The sequence below is a fragment of the Bufo bufo genome, chromosome 8, assembly GCF_905171765.1.
Source record: "Bufo bufo chromosome 8, aBufBuf1.1, whole genome shotgun sequence".
Lineage (NCBI taxonomy): Eukaryota > Metazoa > Chordata > Amphibia > Anura > Bufonidae > Bufo > Bufo bufo.
Genome location: NC_053396.1, coordinates 31,407,847 through 31,432,361, shown reverse-complemented (window position 1 = coordinate 31,432,361; position 24,515 = coordinate 31,407,847). Strand labels below are relative to the sequence as shown.

The following is a 24,515-nucleotide window of genomic DNA, read 5'->3' as shown; positions in this document are numbered from 1 at the left end:
TGGGCCCCTTTGCGCACCTAGGCTGCGAAAAAGTGTCACACATGTGGTATCGCCGTACTCAGGAGAAGTAGGGCAATGTGTTTTGGGGTGTCTTTTTACATATACCCATGCTGGGTGAGAGAAATAGCTCTGTAAAATGACAACTTTGTATAAAAAAAAAAATGGGAAAAGTTGTCTTTTCTTGATATTTATCTCACCCAGCATGGGTATATGTAAAAATACACCCCAAAACACATTCCCCAACTTCTCCTGAGTACGGCGATACCACATGTGTGACACTTTTTTGCAGCCTAGGTGCGCAAAGGGGCCCAAATTCCAAAGAGTATCTTTACGATTTCACAGGGCATTTTTTACGCATTTGGATTCCAAACTACTTCTCACGCTTTAGGGCCCCTAAAATGCCAGGGCAGTATAACTACCCCACAAGTGACTCCATTTTGGAAAGAAGACACCCCAAAGTATTCCGTGAGGGGTATGGTGAGTTTATGTAAAATTTTATTTTTTGTCACAAGTTAGTGGAATATGAGACTTTGTAAGAAAAAAAATAAAAATAAAAAAATAATAATTTTCCGCTAACTTGTGACAAAAAATAAAAACTTCCATGAACTCAGCGAATACCTTAGGGTGTCTACTTTCCGAAACGGGGTCATTTGTGGGGTGTTTCTACTGTCTGGGCATTGTAGAACCTCAGGAAACATGACAGGTGCTCAGAAAGTCAGAGCTGCTTCAAAATGCGGAAATTCGCATTTTTGTACCATAGTTTGTAAACGCTTTAACTTTTGCGCAAACCAATAAATATACACTTATTGCATTATTTTTTTTATCAAAGACATGTAGAACAATAAATTTAGAGAAAAATTTATATAGAAATGTAGTTTTGTTTGAAAATTTTTACAACAGAAAGTGAAAAATGTCATTTTTTTGCAAAAATTTCGGTCAATTTCGATTAATACCAAAAAAAAAGTAAAAATGTCAGCAGCAATGAAATACCACCAAATGAAAGCTCTATTAGTGAGAGGAAAAGGAGGTAAAATTCATTTGGGTGGTAAGTTGTAGGACCGAGCAATAAACCGTGAAAGTAGTGTAGTGCAGAATTGTAAAAAGTGGTCTGGTCATTAAGGGGGTTTAAGCTAGGGTAGCTGAGGTGGTTAATCAGCAGGATCAACCCTACCAGGAATTATGTCTGGTTTAAGAGGTGACCGATGCTCTTTAAAGTCAGCAGTCATCTATTGGTTTGCAAGAAGCTTGTATTTTTGCAATATGGTATGGTTGCCCATGTACACCCATCTTCTATACGTACCACAATTAATGCAGGCTTATGCACATCTCTTGGCCTGTACTGCTCCTTACTGCAGGGCGGCATCCTCCATGTACTGCCTTACAAGCTTTTCCAGTGTCATATGTATGAAAATATCCAGTGCTTCTAGGGGATATCTCTGTACATATATGCTGCTCATCCCCATTCATTTTAATACAGCTTACAGTGCATTCATATCACCGTTTAGCTTTCTGTTCTTCTGATCCGTCAGAAGGAGAGAGTCAAGAAAAAAAAACAGTATCCTGTAAAAAAAAAAAAAGAAAAAAAACGGATCTGTTGCATAAGTTGTCATACATTCCTGTCTGAGATTTTTTTTTAGACGGGGAAAAAAGTCCTGCATGCAGTACTTTTGTTTCCGTCTAAGGCTACTTTCACACCAGCAAAAAACGCTTCAGTTACTGATAATACAACCATCTGTATCCGTTATGAACAGATCCGGTTGTATTATCTTTAACATACCCAAGACTGATCCGTCATGAACTCCACTTAAAGTCAATGGGGGACGGATCCATTTTCTATTGTGTCAGCGAAAACGGATCTGTCCCCATTTACTTGCATTGTGGGTCATGACTGATTCGTCTTGCACCACATCCCATGACTGAAAGCAAACCACAGCATGATGCGGTTTGCTCTCCGGTATGAGAACGCAACCAAACGGAACGGAATGCAATTTGGAGCATTCTGTTTTGTTCAGTAACGTTTTGTCCCCATTGACAATGAATGGGGACAAAACAAGCGTTTTTTTTCCGGTATTGAGACCCTATGACTGATTTCAATACCGGAAAATATTAACACTAGAGTGAAAGTACCCTAACAAAAATGGATCTCAGACAGAAATGGCTCAAACGGATAACAACTGATGCAGCAGGATCCGTTTTTTTTTTTACAGGGTCCTTTTTTTCTCTCTCTCTCATCTTCTGATGTATCAGAAGAACAGAAAGCTAAACGGTAATCGGTGATGTGAACTCAGCCTTAGGCCTCTTGCCCACGACCGTATACCCTCCGAGATATATGGTCCGTGAGCAGGCCATATGTCCCGGAGCGGCATTTATCGAGCAGACAGCATCAAAGATTACAATTATGCTGTGAACCTCTGGTCGCCCACGGGGCTATTGTCCCGCACTCATATGATCTTATGAGTGCAGGACAATAGTCCCGCGGGCGGCCCGACGTCCACAGCATCATTGTAATCTATGATGCTATGTGCTCCCATGTGCACTATCAATGCCGCTCCGGGACATATGGTCCGCTCACGGACTGTATATATCGGAGCGCATACGGTCGTGTGCAAAGGCCCTTAGCTGCAGTATTGAACACAATGGACAGGCGTGGCGCTATTTATGAAAGAAGCATGTCTGTCAGGTGCAGTGTTGCCATAAGGGCCATATGTGGAATCCAATCAAAGTACACTGATGCAGTTAGGATGTAGCTATTATTTGGATCAGTCAGTAAGGCAAGCTTGGGGCCAATACTGCACACCACATGACCCTTTTTAAAAAGGTTTTCTGAACCTTATATTGAAGATGTACCATCAATATAGGTCATCAATATCAGATTGGTAGGGGTCCAACCCACCCAAGCAGCTGTTTGAAGAGGCTGCCCCCTCACAGCTTATCAAGGAAAGCGCTGTATAGTGGCTGTGCTTAGTACTGCAGTTCAGGCCCATTCACTTGAATGGGACCGATCTGCAACTAGGCCATGTGACCGATGAACATGGCGATATTGGCCTAGGAAGAGACCGGAGCACTGTGACCTCTTCAAATAGCCGAGTGGCAGGAGTTGGGATGCCACCTATCAGATATTGATGACTAAGGCCTCATGCACACGACCGTTGTGTGCATCCGTGTCCGTTGTTCCATGATTTTCTGCGGACCCAGAAAAACTCGGAAAATGCACCGTTGTTCATCCGCGTCCGTGATCAGTGTTTCCTGTCCGTCAAAAAAATAGGACCTGTCCTATTTTTTTGACAGACAACGGTTCACGGACCCATTCAAGTCAATGGGTCCGTGAAAAAACACGGATGCACACAAGATTGGCATCCGTGTCCGTAGGCTGCTTTCACACAGACGGATCCGCAGATCCGTCTGCATAGAGCTTTTTCAGAGCTGAGTTTTCACATCGTGCCGCACCTGAGGGGTTAATTGTGCGTATCATAGCCCCCTGTAAGAGATCGGGTGCTGCCAGGCAGCAGGGGGCAGTCATGTACACAGTTCTTAGTATATTCTAACTCGAAGCGTCCCCATCACCATGGGAATGCCTCTGTGTTAGAATATACTGTCGGATCTGAGTTTTCCCGATATAACTCAAATCCGATGGTATATTTTAACATAGAGGCGTTCCCATGGTGATGGGGACGCTTCAAGCTAAAATATACCATCGGATTGGAGAAAACTCAGATCCGATGGTATAATAGGGACTCCTGACTTTACATTGAAAGTCAATGGGTGACGGATCCGTTTGCAATTGCACCATATTGTGTCAACGTCAAACTGATCCATCCCCATTGACTTGCATTGTAAGTCAGGACGGATCAGTTTGGCTCCGCACGGCCAGGCGGACACCAAAACGACTTTTTCCTTCATGTCCGTGGATCCTCCAAAAATCAAGGAAGACCCACGGAAGAAAAAAACGGACACGGAACCCGTTTTTGCGGACCGAAAAAAAAAAAACGGTCGTGTGCATGAGGCCTTATCCTGAGGATAGGCCATCAGTTTATGTTTTGGACAACCCCTTTAATCTACGTCTTATGCAAAATAACTGTGGAGCCCCAGTTATGGGTCTTCAACACAGAGAAAGCCAGATATCCTTCAAAGAAAAGGAAAACTGAGCAAAGAGATCACCAGATCCACCATATTAAAGTGGCCCCTATGTCAAGATCCCGCTCTTTTACAAGCTTTAAGGATGCGACGGGGAAGACCTAAGCCAGTTACCCAACCACAGACAGCTGTTTCGGGGTGTTGCCCCTCATCAGTGTGGAGTAGGATTCTGGTTAACCAGGACCAATGCCTTGGAGACTACTCAAACAAAACAATAGCTGATCTTAAGGAGACCAGCTAAATAAATAATTAATCTACATCCTGTAAGCCTCCTTAAAGGGGTTATCCTGGAAATAATATTGATGATCTATCAGATCAGCGGGGGGCAGTCACTGGGGACCCCTGCCGATCAGCTGTTAGAAGGGGTCGGAGCTCCATGAGCACTGTATGACGTCACCATTCATTGGTCACACGCCCTAGTTGCAGCTCAGCCCGATTGAAGTGAATGGTGTTAACCTGTAATACTAAGCACAGGCACTATATAGAGCTCCGGTGAGCGTGGGCGCTCCCTGGAGCAGCTAATCGGCGTGTGTGCCGGGACTCAGACTTCTGCCAATGTGATAGATGACGGAGGATAGGCCATCATTATCATTTCCTGGATAACCCCTTTAAAAACAATGTCAGCTGTTCTTTTTGTGCCAATAAGTTTCCAATTTTGGAAAGAAAAAATGATAAAAATAAATAAAAAAAATTCAGCCATTATCTTACCTAATAGTATTTTCCAAAAACCATAAAAATCAAACAGACAAACGTATGGAAAAAATCTTTATTCTGAAGGAGAAAATGCTCATACAAGTAACCACAGACATCAAGCAAATATATTCAAGTTTAAGAATCAACGTTTTTCATGGTTTTACTTTTTTTTGCCCGCTGCTTTCAGATTCTGGCAAGAACGACATTTACAACATGACCCGAGCAGCTAACTGTGAGAACTATGTACATTAGCTGAGGAGCGGACTGACTTCTTACAATCTGTGCTGTCCCGTGGCACAATCACGCTACAGGACTGAGGACATGAAACTCTATATGTAGCATGGAATGAATGGACAGAAAGCTATAGACAAACGCCCATCAAATCGACTGCAAAACGATGGAAAAACAGGAAAAAGAAAATCCCTTTTTTTTTTTGAGTGTCTTTCACAATGCTCATCATTACTCCTACACATTTGGCTTCAAACGTCAGCTACACTGGTATTCAGAACACAGGCACAGCTACGTACAGTAACTGACAGAGTCGGGCAGCCATTTATTGCAAGTCGAGCCTGCGCAGGTTCATTTGCTCTGGCACAGGCTTTTTCTTCTGCTGAGACTGTTAATTACACGCTACATAAAAACACAAAATAAAATCATGAGGCTTTTGTCAAGGCTTTGTTGAGTTTATAAAGTTTATTTAAAAATAAAAAATAAAAGCTTATGTCAAAGCAAGCCCATCCTCGATCACAGATTGCAGCCATTTTGTGGTCAGATTTTAGACCATTAAAATGGCCGCCGGTATAGAAAGGACAGGAACGCGTTAATGAAATTCGAAAATTCCATACTTTAAAAATGTCTACCTGAACAGTGCTTAGAATGACCACTACAGTTAAAGGGGTTGTATGGGGGTCTCCTATTCAGAAATCTGATCAAGAGCTGACAGCAGCTGCAAATAGCATCTCTCACTCTCTGGAGGATCCAACAAGTCAGAGCTTTACATGTACGGCCTATTGATTTCAATAGCTATCATGTAACGCTTCCTTTCCCCTGTGGTGGGCGCTGCAGAGACTTAAAGGCTACGTATACCTTCGTGGTGATTTTTTTTTTTATATGATGTTACTCATTTTGGGCTAAAAATCTTTTTTTCAATTGGTTGTTAAAAATATTCAGCCGTTCTGTCAAAAGGGGGTTAACCGTTTGTCTAGCTGCGCGAATCGTACTTTCAACTTTTATTTTGTGATGGTCATCTAATAAACGTTAATCTCTAAATTACTAAAAGGTCAAACATTTATTTAAGCCACATTCTTCTCAGTAAGACAAGGATTGAGCTATAATGAGTGTTTGTGAGGTCAGAAGATCAGAGATAAAAGAGCCATCAGCTGAGTTGCCCGACAGGAAACAGTAAAAATACAGAGCCTGCTACTGGAGAATCTCCAGGCTGTATAGAGAAAGGGGCTCAAAATGTAAAAAATGTCGAATTTTTTTTAAGCTCAAAATTAGTAAATGCAATAATAATTAAAAAAAATTGACCCGAGAGGTGTATATAGCCTTTAACACTCACTGCCATGTTCTGCCACACCTTATAGCTTATCACTGTGGGTCCCAGCAGCAGGACAACCCGTTATCAGCATATTTTCCGGAGACCCTTCTAACACAAAAAAAAACATAAAAAAGCAGACAACCCCTTTAAATGGGTTTCTCTCCCATAAACATAAATGGCATATGGATCCCAGACCAGGCATTGATGGTACAGGTAATCAATATCTCATCAGTGTTTATGGCAGCGAAACCCCTTAAAAAAAATGTTGGAAAAACATCATAGAAGATTTATAGTCATCCTCTCATAGCAATTTATACGTGTAAGTCCTAACCCACTACAGGTTTTCTAATAAGTATACACAATATACACTGTGCTAATTACAATAGTTTAGTAAATCCCGACCATTCTCGTGCTCGGAGGACAAAATGCTAAAAAAAATAAAGGATCTGACGTGTCGCTGGTCACAGACCACCATGCGTAATTGTGTGCTTATCTAGTTTTATAGAACATAGGCCTCTTGCATAGGAGACTTACCTCTCACTCGGTTTGTAAAAAGGGGGGTAGAAACACAATAGGGGACACATTATGGTACATGTAATGGTAATGGTAGTTTTGTCTGGATTCATTTCCTGTTGTCGGGTATTTACAGGGTTTGTCCATCTATGAACATCATTTCACGGTTTACATACGGATTGAATCCACATACTCTAAAGCTTGATCCGGAGTTAAAGGGGTGTTCACATATTAGACAGCTATCACATATGCACAGGACATAAATGTCTGAGAATTGGATCTCACCTCTGGGAATTGCACCTATCTCCAGAACTGGGCTCCCAATGTATCCAGAGAAAGGATGAAGTAAAAGCGCATATGTAACCACCTCCAATCATTCTGGAGATTTGTGTGCATCTCAGTGACCTCCCCACCCCCAATCTACAGATTTTGATGACCTCTCCTCCAGACAGGTCATCAATAATCAGATTGGTGGGAGTCCAACACCCTGTACCCCAACAATCAGTAGGGTCAAGCTGCTACTAGGCCACAGATTATACTGGGTACAGAGCTAGAGGCAGACAGCGCCGTATACACAGTGTAGTGGCCGTGTTGGGGTCATGTGAATGGTAGCAGAGTTTCAGTACACCAGTGCTATAAGCAACACAATGTACTGACTTCTGCTTCCACTCTGTATACTGTTAGTTTCTGATGCTGTGGCAGCTTGATTGGTAAGGGTGCTGGGTGTCCAACCCCTATGGATTTGATAATGAGGACCTATCAGTAGCATATGTGTAGCCTGGAGAACCCCAGTTCATGCTCCAATGCTCTCCTTTGCCCTGCGCTAAATCGCGCAGGACACAGGCATTTTCAAGAGTTCCGGTGACGTACCGGGGCTCTCCATGGGGCTGCCAGGAAGCCCGGTGACGTCACCAGCACTGATGGGCGGGCTTTAGCACTAGGCTAGGGCAGCACTAAAGCACGCCCATCTGAGCCGGTGACGCCACCGAACACACTGCCGGGCGGAAGCTTCCGCCCAGCAGTGCGTTATTGTAAACATAAGAGCCCATGCCCTGCGCAATCTAGCGCATCGGAGCATGAGATGCTCCGATGCCATGAGGGGTGCTGCCTGGGTGAAAGTAAGGGTATGTCCGGGTTCAGCTCTGAACCTGGACAACCCCTTTAACCATCAGGGAAAGTTGGGCACCCCCATAGACATTAGATGCTTTTTCTGAAATCAGCAGGTTAAGACGTTCCGCTAATACGTATGGTGACCCTTACAGCCTGTATTATAACTCAGAGTTGCATTCACAATTCTGCTGGTTGTCATCAGATACAGTCACCCAGTTTGTGGTCAGACACAGCCCTAACCGCTTCGCTGAGTGCCTATAATGTAGTAGTAGACTGCATTTCTTATGTATATGGTGTCTGGTGTAAAAGTGACAGAGTGCAGCAAGGGAGAAAGAGTGGAATGCTGGAGAGTTCAGCTCTGAAGCCTTGAATGCAGCTCCGTACTAGAATACAGGCTGTAACCTGGGATCTGTATAGGAAGCAACGTGTTTGCAAGGTATTCCGATGAACACCTATATACACCTACTATGAAATGCTATCCATAGGCAGCTAAGTACTTTAATTTACATGGATTATTGGCAAATAGACAATGCATTTAATATACAATATTTCATGTATCGGCTGAAGTTTAAGAATAAGATCCTCATTTAATGTAGCGCTATTATTTTTCCTACATGGTTGTTATAAAACTCACATCTTGGTAAAAGGTACCCAGTCAGGATGGCACCAGCACAATACAACACTACCCTTGGTAACTGCACATTTTTAGGTGGGTAACCATGTAAAGATTTTTACAGAAAGTAAAACTTTCAGAACTTCAAATGTGAATGGAAAGGAAATTAAAAAAAAAAAAAAACTACACGATAGGGTGTAAAGGTGCCAAATGAAAGCAAATATAATTGAGAGATGCTTCTGTTTCTTGTCAGCCAGATCATCAAAATATTTAGCCGATTAAATGACTTACCTACCCCTTTTGGACTTGTAGCCTATCCTGAGGATAGGCCATCAGTATCTGATCAACGATGGTCCGACTCCTCACCGATCAGCTGTACCTCCGGAACTTCACAACTCTTTCTATTGCGTAGTGGACAGAGCTGGTCACTTCAATGGGAGCAGCACTGCAGTTACCAGCTCTGTCCACTAGATGATGTATGTAGCTGTGTAGTTCCTGGGTTGGAGATACAGCAGAACAACTGATTGGCGGGGGTGCAGGTTGTCTGACCCACACCTATCAGATATTGATTGCCTATCCTGAGGACAAGCAGTCAGTATAAAAGAATTAGCTGACCCCTTTAAGAAGGCCAAAAGAGACGTATGGCCAGTACCATATTTACTTATCAGGAGCTTTAAAGGTGTTGTCCCGTCTGACATTTATCGATATGCCATAAATGTCAGGTGCAGGTCCCACCTCTGGAACTCTCTCATATCTCCAGAACAGGACACCAGAAGGGAACAGAGCCCGGCATCATCTCCATTCACTGCTGGGGGACTTGTGCAAATTTTCTGAAGTCCCATAGAAGTGAATGGAGAGAAAGACACCAAGAGTTGGCCCCAAAGAGCAAAGATCAAAACAGCCCTCCAACATCATGGAGCCAGGTTTTACCACCCAGGACAGATGGACTTACCCATTTTTCCTCCTCCCATTGTTATTTAACTTGGCAGTTCTGCTGGGGAGGGGAATCCAGCACAGGTCTTTCCACCTAGTAGCAAAGCCGGTTAGACCAACCAGGGCTGGGCCCAATGGCAGTCGCATGGTTTGCCTTTGTGGTATACACTCCCTTGACTGTACTCCCAACTACTGTATGAACTACAGGGGCGGACTGGCTATAGACCCTAAAGGGTGATTTCCCAGTGGGTCACCCGAGCCCTCCTCATGCCTGCCAGCTGGACACCCAATGATCTGATGCGCTCATTAGTAAATAATGCTACGAGCACCAGGTACTTATGCACCTGGATGGTGGCCATAGGTCGCCTCATAAATTCAACTGTATATCTGTCTTTAGGATGGTGATACAGTTGAACACTGCAGCGGGGGCAGCAGTATTTTGTGCTGGACTGTGGTAATTGGTTTTGTTGGCGCAGTATTTTGTGCCGCCTACTTCTGTTGCCCCTGCCTACTTGTATTGCCCCATCGTCTGTCAATTTGGACCCCCGCCTAAAACATAGGGCCTCTTCGATTTTTCCAGGGTCACTTTTAGCTCCAAGTCGGCCCCTGATGAACTATACTCTGGTCCTTACCCCTGGGAACTATCAGTCAAGTCATCCTCTGCCACTTTTTAACAAGGGGATCGGAAACTGCATTCGAAGAGCTGGAAGCACGTGCCAAGGCAACTGGTATCTGGAAGAGAAGCTGGCAGCCACCCAAGCATCAATTATTACTAGATAATGCCTAAATTTAGCCTTTTCTGCAGATAATTAGGCATCCGTCTAATCATCTCCTGTGATGCACAGATATTATCTCCGGCTTTCAGGTGATGATCATACAACAGAAAATCTCTCCTTAATGAAAGTGTCACTGGTATTAAGGGAGAAGTGGGATGTAGACACAGACTATAACCATAGTAATTAAATATATACAGCATACACAGATTTTCTACGTTTCTCCACGGAGATTGTTTCTTGCTTTCACAGTTTATTAAAACGGACCGGTCAGCTCTCCTGACAGGTCTGTTCTTAGTAAATACTAAATGACCACTTGTCAATAGATTCATGTTCCGGCACGGTGTGACACAGTCAGCGCCGATTGTGTATGGAACCCCCCTTATTGATAATTGATTTGTTTTTATACATTTTCAAGAGGATTAAAAGAGGAATGGCACAACACACGGTTTTAAGAACAATTCCCAAGAATTACATTATGGAGCGTGTATATCTACTAAAACTGACATATCACGAGAGCCAATAGGTTCTCTTTAAGCTTAAAAATTGTGCTTTGAAATTTTAACAGCCCTTTACTGTGTTCTCCGATCTCAAATCTGATCCCTTATAGAAGAGTAGTGTGCACACCCTCCCTCATTTACTAATTTTAAGGTTCACACCACCCATGGGAGTTGAGGGAACCAATCAGAGCTGGGCTCCACTCTCTAGGGACCCCATAGAGGCTTGAACATGTACGACCCACAGGATAGGGGATAAGTGTCTGATTGCATGGGACCCCTGAGCTCACCAGATCGGAGGTGCCCAACTACCCATGTCAATGAGTGGCCAATGCTCCACTCCCTTCTGTTGAGCCAAGCGCAATCTCATAAAATGGAATGGAGTTGTCACGCATGAAGACTACCACTATATTCACATGGGAAATTGTGGACCTAGTGGGTAGAGGGTGTTATTTGTAGGAAAACATCTTTAAAATGTCAATTCAGTTAAGGGGGTTTGCCCATTAAGATACGCCATCAATGTCAGGTACAGGTCCCACCTCTGGGACCCTCTTCCGTCTCCAGAACAGGGACCCTGAAGTGAAGAAGAGCATACCACGCATGCACAGCAAACTCTCCATTCATTTCTATGGAAGTCCCAAAAATAGCCAAGCGAACACACTATTTACAGAAGTCCTACAGAAATGAACAAACCGCATGCTGTGCAAGCATGGCCACCACTTAATTCACCTCTATGGAACTGCTGGAAAAAGAGAAGCCAAAGCTCTGCTATTTTCGGAGCTCCCATAGCTGTGATTAGAGGGTGGCTGTGTTTGCGAGGTGTGCTCGCCTTCACATCGAGAGTCTCATTCTGGAGATAGAGGCAGTTCCCAAAGATGGGAGCTATCATCAGACATTGATGGCATATTGCTTGGATGTACCAGATGGGAATACACGTTTAAGACTTGTCCCATCTAAACATTCCCTAACCATATGCCCTATTAGAAAATGTGGCCATCATCTTAGGGGGGGTTTATGCTTGGAATAACCCTCTATGAGCTGATACAATGAGCTTATTGCAGAAAATGCCTTCATTAAAAGATGGTGTCAACCTGTCCGCCATTGTGATCTAGAGAAAGGTCAGGCCTTCAACCACCAAATTTTGTAAAATGGAACTTTTACCTAAACAATAAATAAAAAAATATAAACCTTGACAAACTTGTAGAAGGACCAATTGTATGGCAATGGTGTGTGAGCAGTGCACCAATGAGCTATCACTTTGACAAGGCCAAACAGCTACTTACTGCCTTAAAGGGGTATTTCATTTTTTATTTATATAATAAGTAGTAATACAACATTCTAATATACATGTATTCAAAATTCTGCTTAGATATATTTCCTATATCAGGCAGTTGACCCCTATATGCAATAGTATCAGTCCTGCATAACGCATCCATGGCCTTACTGAAACGTAGCATCTGACTCTTCACGTCATACACTCCCTGACATTAAGTAAGCAGCAGTGTTACATGCGCTGGGGTCAGCACACAGAACACATCCGTGTTTTTAAAAGGACCAGTGGTGGAATCAATTTCTGTTATTACAGTAACTACATTACTGTGTGTATTCACATGGCTGCCTCTAGATGATTTGTAAAATGGCTGCCTGTCTCTAGGCGATTTGTAAAATGGCTGCCTGTCTCTAGGCGATTTGTAAAATGGCTGCCTGTCTCTAGCTGATGTTGTCATGATGTTAACAAGTTTAGTTAAAAAAACAAACACCACACACAGATCTGGTTCTACACAGATACTGACAGACAAGCTGAGGTGATGATTCAGGTAATAATACTGTATATGCTCTGCTCTTCTCTACACTACTATTCACCTGTTAGATGCGTGGGCAGTTAAATAAAAGACAGATCACATGACACATGCAGGACTCACATGACTGATGTCATGTTTAGTCTTATCCAACTCTCCTATGGATGCATTTTACAGGACTAAAATTATCCACACCATTTTATTATCAGTGTTCAGAGAGGGGATACTGCATGGCCATGATAAAGGTCTGTGAACAAAATTTTAAATAGAGTACATTAGAACATTGTTCAACATCTAAAGGAATGGATGCAGCCATTAAAACCGGAATACCCCTTTAAAACTAGCTGAGCACAGTTGTGCAGGCATGAATGACCCGTACATAATGACATGTGTTCTTTCATGTAGGTAACATTTTTGCTGGAGAACCTCTCTGAGCATAATGCATATTTTGCTCAGTTATTTTTTTTTATAACTTACATTTTTTTTTTTTTTCGTTACCCACCTAGAACGTACTGGCAAATAGAGAGATATCTTCATATGCCAGTACATGATGCCTGGGAGGAAGAATACGGATACGTTTTATTAGTCAGTGAATATCCTCTCATAGATAACAGTGCAGCCTGCGGCTCACTGTGAGTACTTCCGCCTCCCATTTTAGCAGGTCCTGGGTTCAAGATTCTACAAAGAGAAACTACACAAGTTGGAAGTGCATAGCAGAGAGCGGCAGTGGGCCCGGCATCTGGCCAACATTGCCGGGTGCGGATGCCGGCCCTGTAGACACATCTTACCTAGCCAAAGATGTCAATTATTGTTCAAGATTGTAAAATCGTTTCAATCACCCAAAATATTTTGGTGATTGAAACGATTTTACGATCTTGAACAATAATGGTTATATCCAACTAATGAAAAGTCTCCCATTGGGTACACAAACCTATTGTTTAGGATTCCAGATTTTCTTGGTTGCTAATGGTAAATGCCAGAGTTTTGTTGAACCCTTTATGGGTCCTTTTGGACCTTAACGTCCAATCATTTTTTTTTAATTCTGAAGTATTCCAAGAGCTTTTATTAATCTGTCCTTGCAGCTCTGTTATCGTTTTTTTTTGTACATACAGCTGATTAGCATTGTGCTCCGTCAATTGACATACACTGTGTACTGGTTGGAGCATCTATTGGATTAAACGGTCAGGAGGATCATTACAGTGGGAGTATGACTGTCAATCACACTACGGCTATTGATCCCATGTGCAGTATATGTGCCCGTGTGATCGTCGTTACCTGACAAAGGTAAATCAGTATCTATACATCTATGACCAGCTTATAACTTGTTAAACATATACAGCAAAGCCACTAACAATCAACAGTCCACCGAGTAGAACTATACAATTTTGGACACATAACTGGAAGCCCCGCTACTGCTTATTCAAGCCACAACTCTCACAGTGTTTAAAGGTTGCCAAAACATGCTCAGTTTAAACATATTGGTGGCATTCTTTCAGCCTAGAGACAGAGAGCAAAACATTTTGGTTACATCCACATTAATGTAACCCTTGGGGCTTGAGGTTGTGCTTGAACTTCCTGCTAGGATAAGGGAGTGAGAGCTGCTTCATTCACTGTCTATAATCAGAACTATTCTCGTGGCTGTAAATGGTGGTGAAGAATTCCTATATATTAAATATCATTTGGAGCCCACCTAACTATCTTTTCAGTGGGAGACAGGTGCTAGCTCGGTACTTCAGCTGCAAACACATAAACTTGTGATCCCCCAAATACAACCACTGGATCCTTCAAGCAAGACTTCAAACTTAAAAGGAAGTGCCGCCTCCTCTTCAAATAGCTCCCGGCACCCCCGCTGATCTGATACTAATCACCTATCCTGAGGGTATTCAGCCACTGCACAACCCCTTTAAAGCTGGCAAGAGCTGAAGATCCTAATGTACAGTGGAAAAGAACACAGACTAATGAGCTTATTATATAACCTCTATGAGAACTCATCCAATAGTCAGCCTCGGAGAGGAGTCTTATTTGGCGAGGCCTAATTTTCAAGGCTAGAAGAAGTTGTCACATCCTGTAGCCCCTCTACCCACATTATTAAAATGCTCACCGAGTATGTTCACCTACGTCAGAGAGACTTGTTTTATAGTCCCCAAATTTACTGCCAATCTCCAAGGAGGCTCTGCTACATTTTTCTTTACCGATTCCTTTAGCTTCCACTAAATACATGGTTGCTAAAATCCCAGCAATATCTCAGATGAGCCTCAACATCTACTATGCTCATGAGTAATAGTATAATAAATAAAAAAGAAATAGAAGGTAGCTTCTACGCACGAAGTAGAATGTATTACAGCTAGCCACAAACATTGGTTCTGTACAAGTAAAAAGGAAAAAAAATATGTAAGATTGTCATGTACAATTGTCAAGAAAAACAAGGATCGTTTCGGTTATGGCTAAAAAAATTAACTAAAATCATACCAGATAAGGCACTACTATGCAATGCTGACCCTGTGACAGACATACGTTACACATCTTACAGGTTTCCATGTCCAATTCAGACCCCTTTAGTGCATGGATCCCACAGGGCTATCAATGTACTAAATTTAGGTGTCCTTGGCACTCACTGGGTTGGATACAGGATGTAGTATGGAGGCGAGAAATTAAAATAAAAAATATATTATTACTACTGTGCCTGTCCCCAACTGCTTCACGTATAACCGTCTTATGCAAAGTACCATGTCCGTACAGTTTAACAATATGAAAATACAAAGGTGGAATAAGCCAGCACTGGCCGTCATCTGTGGAAGGCAGGATCATCTTTGTTTTGTGCGGTTTAGGGAGGTTTAAAAAAAAAAAAAAAAAAAAAAAAACAAACATACTCAAGAAGAGAGACAGTGGTCTGGACTGTCTGAAACGATTTTTCTTGGTTCTCCTGTCTCCATAAAGTAAATTCTTCATGCTGTGGGGAGGGGGGGGGTTCGTCATTCCGGGACTGAACACCTAAGACATCATGCGCAGGAAAGCTAGAGGCAATGACCTGCAAGCGAAAAACACAAGCACTAGGTGCCACACTACTGATCAGACGGGGGCGGGGGGGAGAAGGGCAAGAAAGTGCGGTTACGACTGGATCCTCGGTACCTTTTCTCAGGGAGGTGCTTGATTTAAAATCAAAGCTTGGGATTTACAAACTAAAAAGTACTCTAGAGAAGAGCTTCGTCTTAGAAAATATGCACCTTCCAGGTTCTGTGACCTTAGAGTCACAAATGTTCAAGTAAAACTGGCGCGCTTTATTAATATTCATCCATGGTGGTCTCCAGAAATAGGTTCCTCACGTCTAATATGGAGGCCAACTCCAAAATCTGTTTCTGCAAGTGAAGGTTCTCCACCAACTCGTCTCGGGGAAGAGATGGATAGGTTTCTGGGTAATTCCTAGTCTCCTGTAAGACAACAGCATCATGACATGATCCAAAAGAGACAGCATCAACAGAAATCTCAAATGGTGGGACAGCAGAAAGTTTGTCAAAGGTTTTCGGTGATGGAAATTGCCTACTGACTTTAATGAAGCCCTGAATAACTTTTAATTTAAAGATCTGTGCAGGTGGCAAAGGGAGGCTTGCATGCCATCACTTACAGTATCTTCTGACATGTCACTGTACCATCAAGGGATACTTCTAAAGGTGGATTTACCAGTTAACAAGCCTGGCTATATAGGCAATTTAAAGCCCTAAACACATTAGGCTATCGTTGGTTGACCCTCCATTTTTGTAAAGAAAAAAGGATGGGGCACTTGCTCGGCCCGAACCAAGTGTTCATGTGTATGGGAAGTTGAGAGAGATCACAGTCAGCTGAACCAGCATTCTGCTGGCAGATAGTAAAGACATATGGGCACCTAGCCCATGCAGTACAATACTCCCTTCCAGTTCAAATGTAGACACATAAAAAGGTAGATCCTTCAGCAGCTAACCTGCTTGTTGACTATATTCAAGGAGCAAAGATTGTGCACCAAAATGCCTAAATAATTGATGACTACCCTGAAACCTTAAGATGTGCAGCCTATTGAATTGAACTCTATTTCACTGTTGGATTTGATGTGATTTCTGGGGTCGCAGCAACTTGGAGTCAAGTGTGCGGATGATAACCTCAGGCGCCGGGGAGGAGGGGCAGCCAATGGCAGGTGGTGACGGGGAGGAGGCTCCCTAGCATCACGGGGAGACGCAGCAGTGGCCGTGCCAACATCAGAAGTGACGTGGGTGCAGGGGAGCCAGCTAAGTACATTGTGTGTGAGGGGTTCGGGCATATGGGGGGCATTTCAGGGGTCAGATAACCCCTTTAAGTTTCAGCCTGTCTGCAGAGTAACTTACTTTCCGTTCACACTGAGCCGACAGGTTGCTGTAAAACCCTTATGTTTGAATTCCTGGCACTTCATAAACACTTCTTATACCTAAATTCTTATTAAACTGATAAGACTATGGCTTAAGTGAGCCATCAGGAGTTCCGAGATAAGGGCTACAGATCGAGCTATCAGAGCAGCAACCTGAGGGCTCAAGATGAGATATTCTGCAGAGAAGCTGAAACATAACCCAGTAAAACAAAAGAAAAAACTGTTGAAAATTTTTAATAAAGACCATTGAAAAAAAAAATAATTATAATTTTTTGCCCAAAATGAGCAAAATGCAGTCATAAAATTTTTCCCCCTCATAGGTGTTCATAGCTTTTAAGCGAAATTAAGAAAAATGTAAACTATTAGCGTATGTACTTTGCAAAATTAATGTTCCCTTGTAAAACTCACTGTGGTGAAATACTTACCTTAAAGCTTTTGTGCATTCTAAGGGTTGCTGAGCAAAATATGAACCTTGTAAGAAGTAAGCGCAAAAATTCATCCCCAAAAAACTGAAGGAAAGCTTGGTCTGTGAGGGAGAAAGCAGAGTCAAGTTGGATTTCAGGAAATCACTTGAAGGGGTTTTACGAGACCAGAATAAAAATATCACCTAGAAACAGCACCACTCGTGTTCACAGGCTGTGTCTGGTACTGCAGTCAGTCACATTCCTGTGAATGAACCTGGCAGTACCATCCACAGCCCAAGGCCAAGCGTGGTATGACCCTTCTGATCTCATACCAGCCCTTTTAATGCAAGAACATGTAAAAAAAAAAAATAATCCATAATTTCTTACCTATAGATCGGGAGTGTGTCAAGAGCTGTGCAATATCTCTATTGATTTTTCGTAGATGGTCCTGACATTTGTCCCAAAGCCCTTTGCGCATGCTGGACAGGCCAGAGATGAATAGGAATGCCATAAGGGGATTATTCAGGAAGAGAGTGAAGAGACTCCCACGCTGAGAGTGATCTGGAAGTAGAGGGACAAGGTCAAAGTGTACAAAAAAAAAAAGTGGTTTTAACTGAAGGGTTATTCTGACTATCTTAGGCTATTCTGGGGATAGGGAATAACTGATCTGACTGCTCAGCCCCAAAATGATCACAGGAATCGGGGCCCTGTACCATGTGAAAACCCCTGAAATGTAGGCAGTGGCAGGTCGAGCATCTGCATCTCCCCAGAATACACAGCCACCATTCTGTGAATAGGGATAACACTAAATAACTGGAATGCACCCCATAAATTTCACCGATTAGGTAAAAACAGTAGATACCCACTGTACAGCCCCCAAATCAGAGTCCAGGACTACTGCCTGCAGCTTTCAATTCCTTACATTGATGAGAGGGGTGCCACTGACAAAGCTCTCGTTAAAGCTGGAAAAAAAATATATAATGCCGGAAACAGCGCTATTTTTTCTGATAAACAATGGCAGCACGACGCAAACCTAGCGCTGCTGGTGTCTGCCATATGTCGTGTCTCTGTCATTTTTATGGCTCTCTGTTCCTATGACTGATTAGCACAGAGGTGAACTCAGCCTAAATGGGTTCATAATTGTGCACCACTTAAAGGGGCTTATCTCCTATCCCGTGTCTGATTGGTGGGGGTGTAACTGCTGGGAAACGCACCGATCACAAGAGCATATGCACTATTTAAAGTCTATGAGACTGACAAAGACAGAGTACACTGCTTGGCTTCATCTGTCAGTCCCACAGAGTTTGAATGGAGAGTCAACATGCCTGTTCGACCTCCACCAAATTCAAACAGTGAATTCTTATGAACAGCGGGATGATAGCGGTTAGAGGTGTGTCTGTGTGTGTGTGTATATATATATATATATATATATATATATATATATATATATTATGTAGCGGGATTAGCTCACAGGACCGCCGTCTCCTGGGATAGACGGGCGCTATAGGCACATAAAACACAGTCCAGTCCAAGCAAGTACGGTGCAACTGGCCTCAGCCAGTTTTATTGATTTTTGCAGAAAAAGAATTAAACAAAACAGTTCAAAACAAATGAAATACCTGGCCGTCTGGCCACTACTTCTAAACAGGCAGTAGTCCCTAACTACATGAAACTGAGCCTTGTGCCCAGCTCCATCAACAAAACACACAGTTGTTTTTCACTCACCCAGCAGGGTTCTTCCCAGGAGCAGAGAGCTCAGCTAGTGAGCTGTTTGCCCTTTTATAGCACACTCAGGTTGCAAGGTGATTAGCCACAGTTACCCTGAATACCTGGAGTGGCTAATTGGAGCAGGGACCCACCCAACTCTCCCTGCTCCAAGCAGCCAGGCCCTTCTAACCAGGTTTTTAACAAAACCCTTGCAAAGAGAAAACCTAGTTTTCCTTGCTGTCAATTCCCTGGCTGCTTTTTAGAACGTATAGGACAGGAACCTAGGTGAAATGTAGACTCCTTCTACCACTTTCCCCCTGGTCCTGTCACAATATATATATATATACATACGTACATATACACATATACACACACACATATATATATATATATACACACACACAGTACAGACCAAAAGTTTGGACACACCTTCTCATTCAAAGAGTTTTCTTTATTTTCATGACTATGAAGGCATCAAAACTATGAATTAACACATGTGGAATTATATACATAACAAACAAGTGTGAAACAACTGAAAATATGTCATATTCTAGGTTCTTCAAAGTAGCCACCTTTTGCTTTGATTACTGCTTTGCACACTCTTTGCATTCTCTTGATGATCTTCAAGAGGTAGTCCCCTGAAACAGTCTATTCAGTAGGACTATCAGCTGTGTATACACCTGACTTCTCCTCAACGCCACTGATGGTCCCAACCCCATTTATAAGGCAAGAAATCCCACTTATTAAACCTGATAGGGCACACCTGTGAAGTGAAAACCATTTCAGGGGACTACCTCTTGAAGCTCATCAAGAGAATGCCAAGAGTGTGCAAAGCAGTAATCAAAGCAATAGGTGGCTACTTTGAAGAACCTAGAATATGACATATTTTCAGTTGTTTCACACTTGTTTGTTATGTATATAATTCCACATGTGTTAATTCATAGTTTTGATGCCTTCATAGTCATGAAAATAAAGAAAACTCTTTGAATGAGAAGGTGTGTCCAAACTTTTGGGCTGTACTGTGTATATATATATATATATATATATATACACACACACACACACACACACACACAGAGAGAGAGCTATATATATTTTATTTTCTATTTCATAGAACTTATTCAAGTAAGAAATTTGGAGTGAAAAGCTAACATTCTGGCTGCCTGCAACCACCACTAGGGGGAGCCTACCGCATACATTTGCACATTGAACTCATTACAGTACGGCCAGCTGGTCTGGTTTCTGGATGCCATTTTGGAATCCAAAATGAGGAGTGGATAAAAGGGGGAAAAGTAGCAGGACAGATGACTTTTCCTCTTTTTGAACCCACTCCTGGTTTTCGATTCCAAAACTGCATGCAGAAACCTTACCATGTGGCCGTACCCTCTTCTATCAAGATTTCCAAGTTCTGTTGTGCACACAGGGTCAGAGCACCTTGGAGGGGTGAGCTAGTTCTTGTGGTGCTTCTAGCAGCGGCTAGGAGGGGTTTACTGCGTCTACCTTTTCCATTTATAAAAAATCATATAATTTGCCCATGTACACAGTGGGGCAGATTTACTAACAGTGTCATACTCTACACGGTGTACGAATACAAATCACAGTCTTAATATCAGACACATTTACTATTCTGGTGAATGGAACTTCGTAAATCTGGAGTGTCGTAAACCCTGCACCAAATTTATGCTAGAATTTTGACCAGGTGCTAAAAACTGTGCCAATGCGCTAAAAAACTGTACTTGTTTAATTTTAGACCACAGATAAGTTGGTGTAGTTTTACTGTAGTTTAAAATTTTGCCGCACGGAGGCCTCATTTAGGTCACACCTTTTTCTAGCAAAGCCATGTTCCCTTGTCGAACAAGTCGGAAAAAGCTTGGAAAAGTGTGTAAAACGGTTAGTAAATGTGATGAAAGCTATGTACACCAGTTTTTATCGCAAATTGCGTAAAAAAACTTCCACATTTTCATTAGTAAATCTGCCCCACTGTTTTCCTAAATACACAGGTATAATGGCAAACTCTATTAAATGGAAACTGGTGAAAAATCTGCTAGGCCTGCAGGCTGGGCTTTGGCATCTACAGAGGTAGGACCAGCATGGGAGACAATAAGGGTCATTTATCAAGGTGGTTAATGCCAGTTTGTGGTATAAAAAAGTCTCAAGGCTCTGTTTCACAACAAAGGGTTCTCTGGGCTTTTAATATTGATGAACTCTCCTCACGATAGATCAATATCAGATCAGCAGGGGTCCGACACCCGGTACCCCGCCGATCAGCTGTATGAGGAAAAGGTGCGTGCCTTCTCCCTTCCCGTTCGCCATTGACATAGCAGCAGCGAGAAGCAAAACGGCACCTGCACTCCGCACACGCCTTCCCTTCATATAGCTGATCGGCGGGGGTGCCGGATGTTGGAACCCTGCCAATCTGATATTGATGGGTCATCAATATTAACAGTCCAAAGACAAAATTCAGGGTCTAGAGTAGTTTCAATCTAGGTACCCGGGCTACCTAAGGATGCGCATGCTTTGTCATAAATTAGGCACAACCTAAGGCACAGGGGCTATCAAAGACCACTGTAAAACTCCCGTCTTTGATTAATGACCCCCAATGTCTTCCTGCCAAACGTTTTCTTTAAAAGCAAAACCAGATGAGCCATCCTTCTGGCACGTTGTGAGTCTGGATGGAGGCCAGTGTGAATTGTGGCTTGTTTAACATGCTGCTTATTTAAGGTCACTGATCACAGAGCAGAAGGAAGCCAGGAATATTCATCTGAGCGCCACAAAGACGGACGTGTGAAATCTCAGGGGAGACACCACCACCAGAATCTGCCGACTTGGCAGATATAAAAAGGCTTTACACTCATTCGTTTTCAGCTTTCCAGCGAGTGATAACTGCTTCATGATCGGGTTATCATCATCTCTTAATCCCTTACTCACCAGGCCTGAAACAGCCTAAAAGGGGGTTGTCCGGTTACCCATCAGAATAATGAAAATCTTTTCTACTTACTGCCCTGAACCCCCTCTGCTCCAGTGCAGCCGCTCAGTCCTCCCTGCCGGCCTTCGTTTACCTGGCTGCAGCTGTTATGTGCATGTCACTGCCAGGAAAACGAAGGCCGGCGATCTCATGCTGTACACATGATTGGCTGCGGCAGTCACCTCCGTTATACAGGCACATAATGGTGGCAGCCAAAACTACACGCTGCGGCAGCAGGAGAGGAATGGGACGCTGATACGGAAGGAGTTCAGGAAGGTAAGTATAAGCATTTTTTCCTCCCATTTTCCTGATAGGTTCCCATTGATCAGAAAAAAAATTAGGATTAATCGGACAATCCCTTTAATGACAAACTATTTTTAAATTTTTGCTTCTCCGAATTTCTGCAGGCTGTGTCTGTATGAGACCCTGTTCTATGAGTGAGAAACTACATATTTTTCTGCACCGTTTGGAGGTACATATTTATTTATAAAAAATTCGGCACACAAAGATAAAAGCGATTTTTTTCCCCTGTTAAAAAAAAAAAAAAAAAAAAAAGTTTTTTTAAATCTGAATACTTTTGTAATTGTGTGTAGTCTAGTGTATTGTAGCCACCAAATGTAGTGTGCCATTCTGAGCTTAGCTTTCATTTCTGGAATTCCTCTGGCGTAACAAGACTGCGACAAAATACCGCAGGGGGATATTTTAAATCAAAATCTAATTTATGCATTTTTTTCTACATCTGATTGTTCCTCTTTATCTAAAGGGAACACAACCGCCCCAGTTATTGGGTGTTCAAACATCTGACCAGTAGGTGGCACTTTAGGCCTTTAGACAGGAAGCAATATGGTCATACAGAAGGATCACTAAGGAATTAAAGGGGTTTTCTGGGAATATAATTTTTAAATCAACTATCCTCAGGATAGGTCATCAACATTATATTGGTGAGAGTCCGACTCAAAAAACCAGACCAATTATCTGTTCGAAGAAGCCACAGCATACCAAGCACATCACTGTAATTGTATAGTGGCTATGCTTGACTTGAATGGAACTGAGCTGCAAACAGGCCGTGTCACCGTAGAACATGATATCACTGACCTAGGAAAATACCCCTGCCCTCACCCCACTTTCTCCAAACAGCTGATTGACGGGAGTGCTGGGAGTCGGATCCCCACCAATGAGATAGGTCATCAATATTTAACTCCTTGGAAAATCACCCCACGCTGCTCCCGATCCCCGTACGCGGATGAAAACATCAGGTGTCAGGGAGAGCAGCCAATGGGGACCGGGGACGAGCCTCCAGTCCCCGTCTGCCATTGGCTAAAAACCCCCCCTTCGTGAAACCATGATGTTTTCATCTGTGCACAGGGAGAAGCTGCAGCAGCAGTGCAGGGACCAGGAGAGGCACGGGGAGCTGCGTAAGTAGATTCACTGTGCATATGGGGGAGGTGGTGGGGGGGCTTTTCATACTCTCGGATAAACCCTTTAAATATAAAAAAAAAAGTTATGGAATATTGTTCAGAATATTGTGATGCAAAGAAAAAGATACTACGCCGAAAAAACAAAACCCACAAATCTATGGTTAAAGTGACAGATTTTTTTCTAATTCCACCCCATTTAGAATTTTTGTATCCAGCCTCTCACTACATTGGATGCCTACAGCTATGAGAGCGGAAAACTAAAACAGTTATGGCTTCTGGAAGGTAGTGAGTAAAAAACGAGAAAGTAAAGGGGTTAAACATATTTGGCATTAGTTAAAGGGGTTCTCCAGGAATGATTTGAAATGGCTGCCAGCAACCTGTCCTAGAATGTGATGAGAACTGGTTTCCTCATCTTGTAGCCAACTAGGAAGATGAGGGGTCATGGTCTCACTACACTACGCTCTGGTACTTCCATATACTGCACATTGGTCAGTGTTCCTGTCAGGCTGCTCAGCCATGATGGCATATCATAGTGAGGATCCCATCATTACCATCTATTGTAGAGAAGTTTAGGCCACGCTCCCTCACCCCTCTGCAAGCGGTGGCAACCAGTCCTCCTCACATTCTAGGACAGGTTGCTGGCAGCCATTTCAAATCACTCCTGGAGAACCCCTTTAACATTTGAGCTTGATGCTAGATATTTTCATAAAACATCAGTCTGAACAACGGTTATGTGGAGCATTTTATACTGTATATGTTCTCGTAAAATATAGGATATGTCATCAATATCAAATGAGCAGGGATCCGAAACCTAGCACCCCAGCCCACCAAGCACAGTGCCGTCCATTGAATAGCAGCTGAGCTGTACCTAGGCCATGTGACTGATGAACGTGACATCACTGACCTAGGAAGAGGCCCTCAAGCCCACCAATCTGATACTGATGACTTCTCCTGAGGATACTTGACCACTGCTCCATTTAAATTCCCCCTCACTGTGGTCATGCAGTAAGCAGGAAAGATGGTGGGTGCTCGGGACCTCCATTC

General features: G+C 42.9%; 1 protein-coding gene across 1 annotated transcript in view; it reads right to left on the bottom strand.

Annotated features, from left to right (window-relative positions):
• Positions 1 to 14,909: 14,909 nt before the first annotated feature.
• The window catches only part of SCAI (suppressor of cancer cell invasion), a 173,119-nt gene continuing 163,513 nt past the window's right edge, over positions 14,910 to 24,515 (bottom strand). Inside the window, exons 15-17 of the mRNA XM_040442135.1 lie at positions 17,769 to 17,942; positions 17,403 to 17,503; positions 14,910 to 16,033 (exon numbers count right to left, since the gene is read on the bottom strand). Of these exons, the coding sequence (XP_040298069.1) occupies positions 15,887 to 16,033; positions 17,403 to 17,503; positions 17,769 to 17,942 (422 nt within the window). The 3' untranslated portion in view covers positions 14,910 to 15,886. The remainder of the gene's footprint in view (positions 16,034 to 17,402; positions 17,504 to 17,768; positions 17,943 to 24,515) is intronic.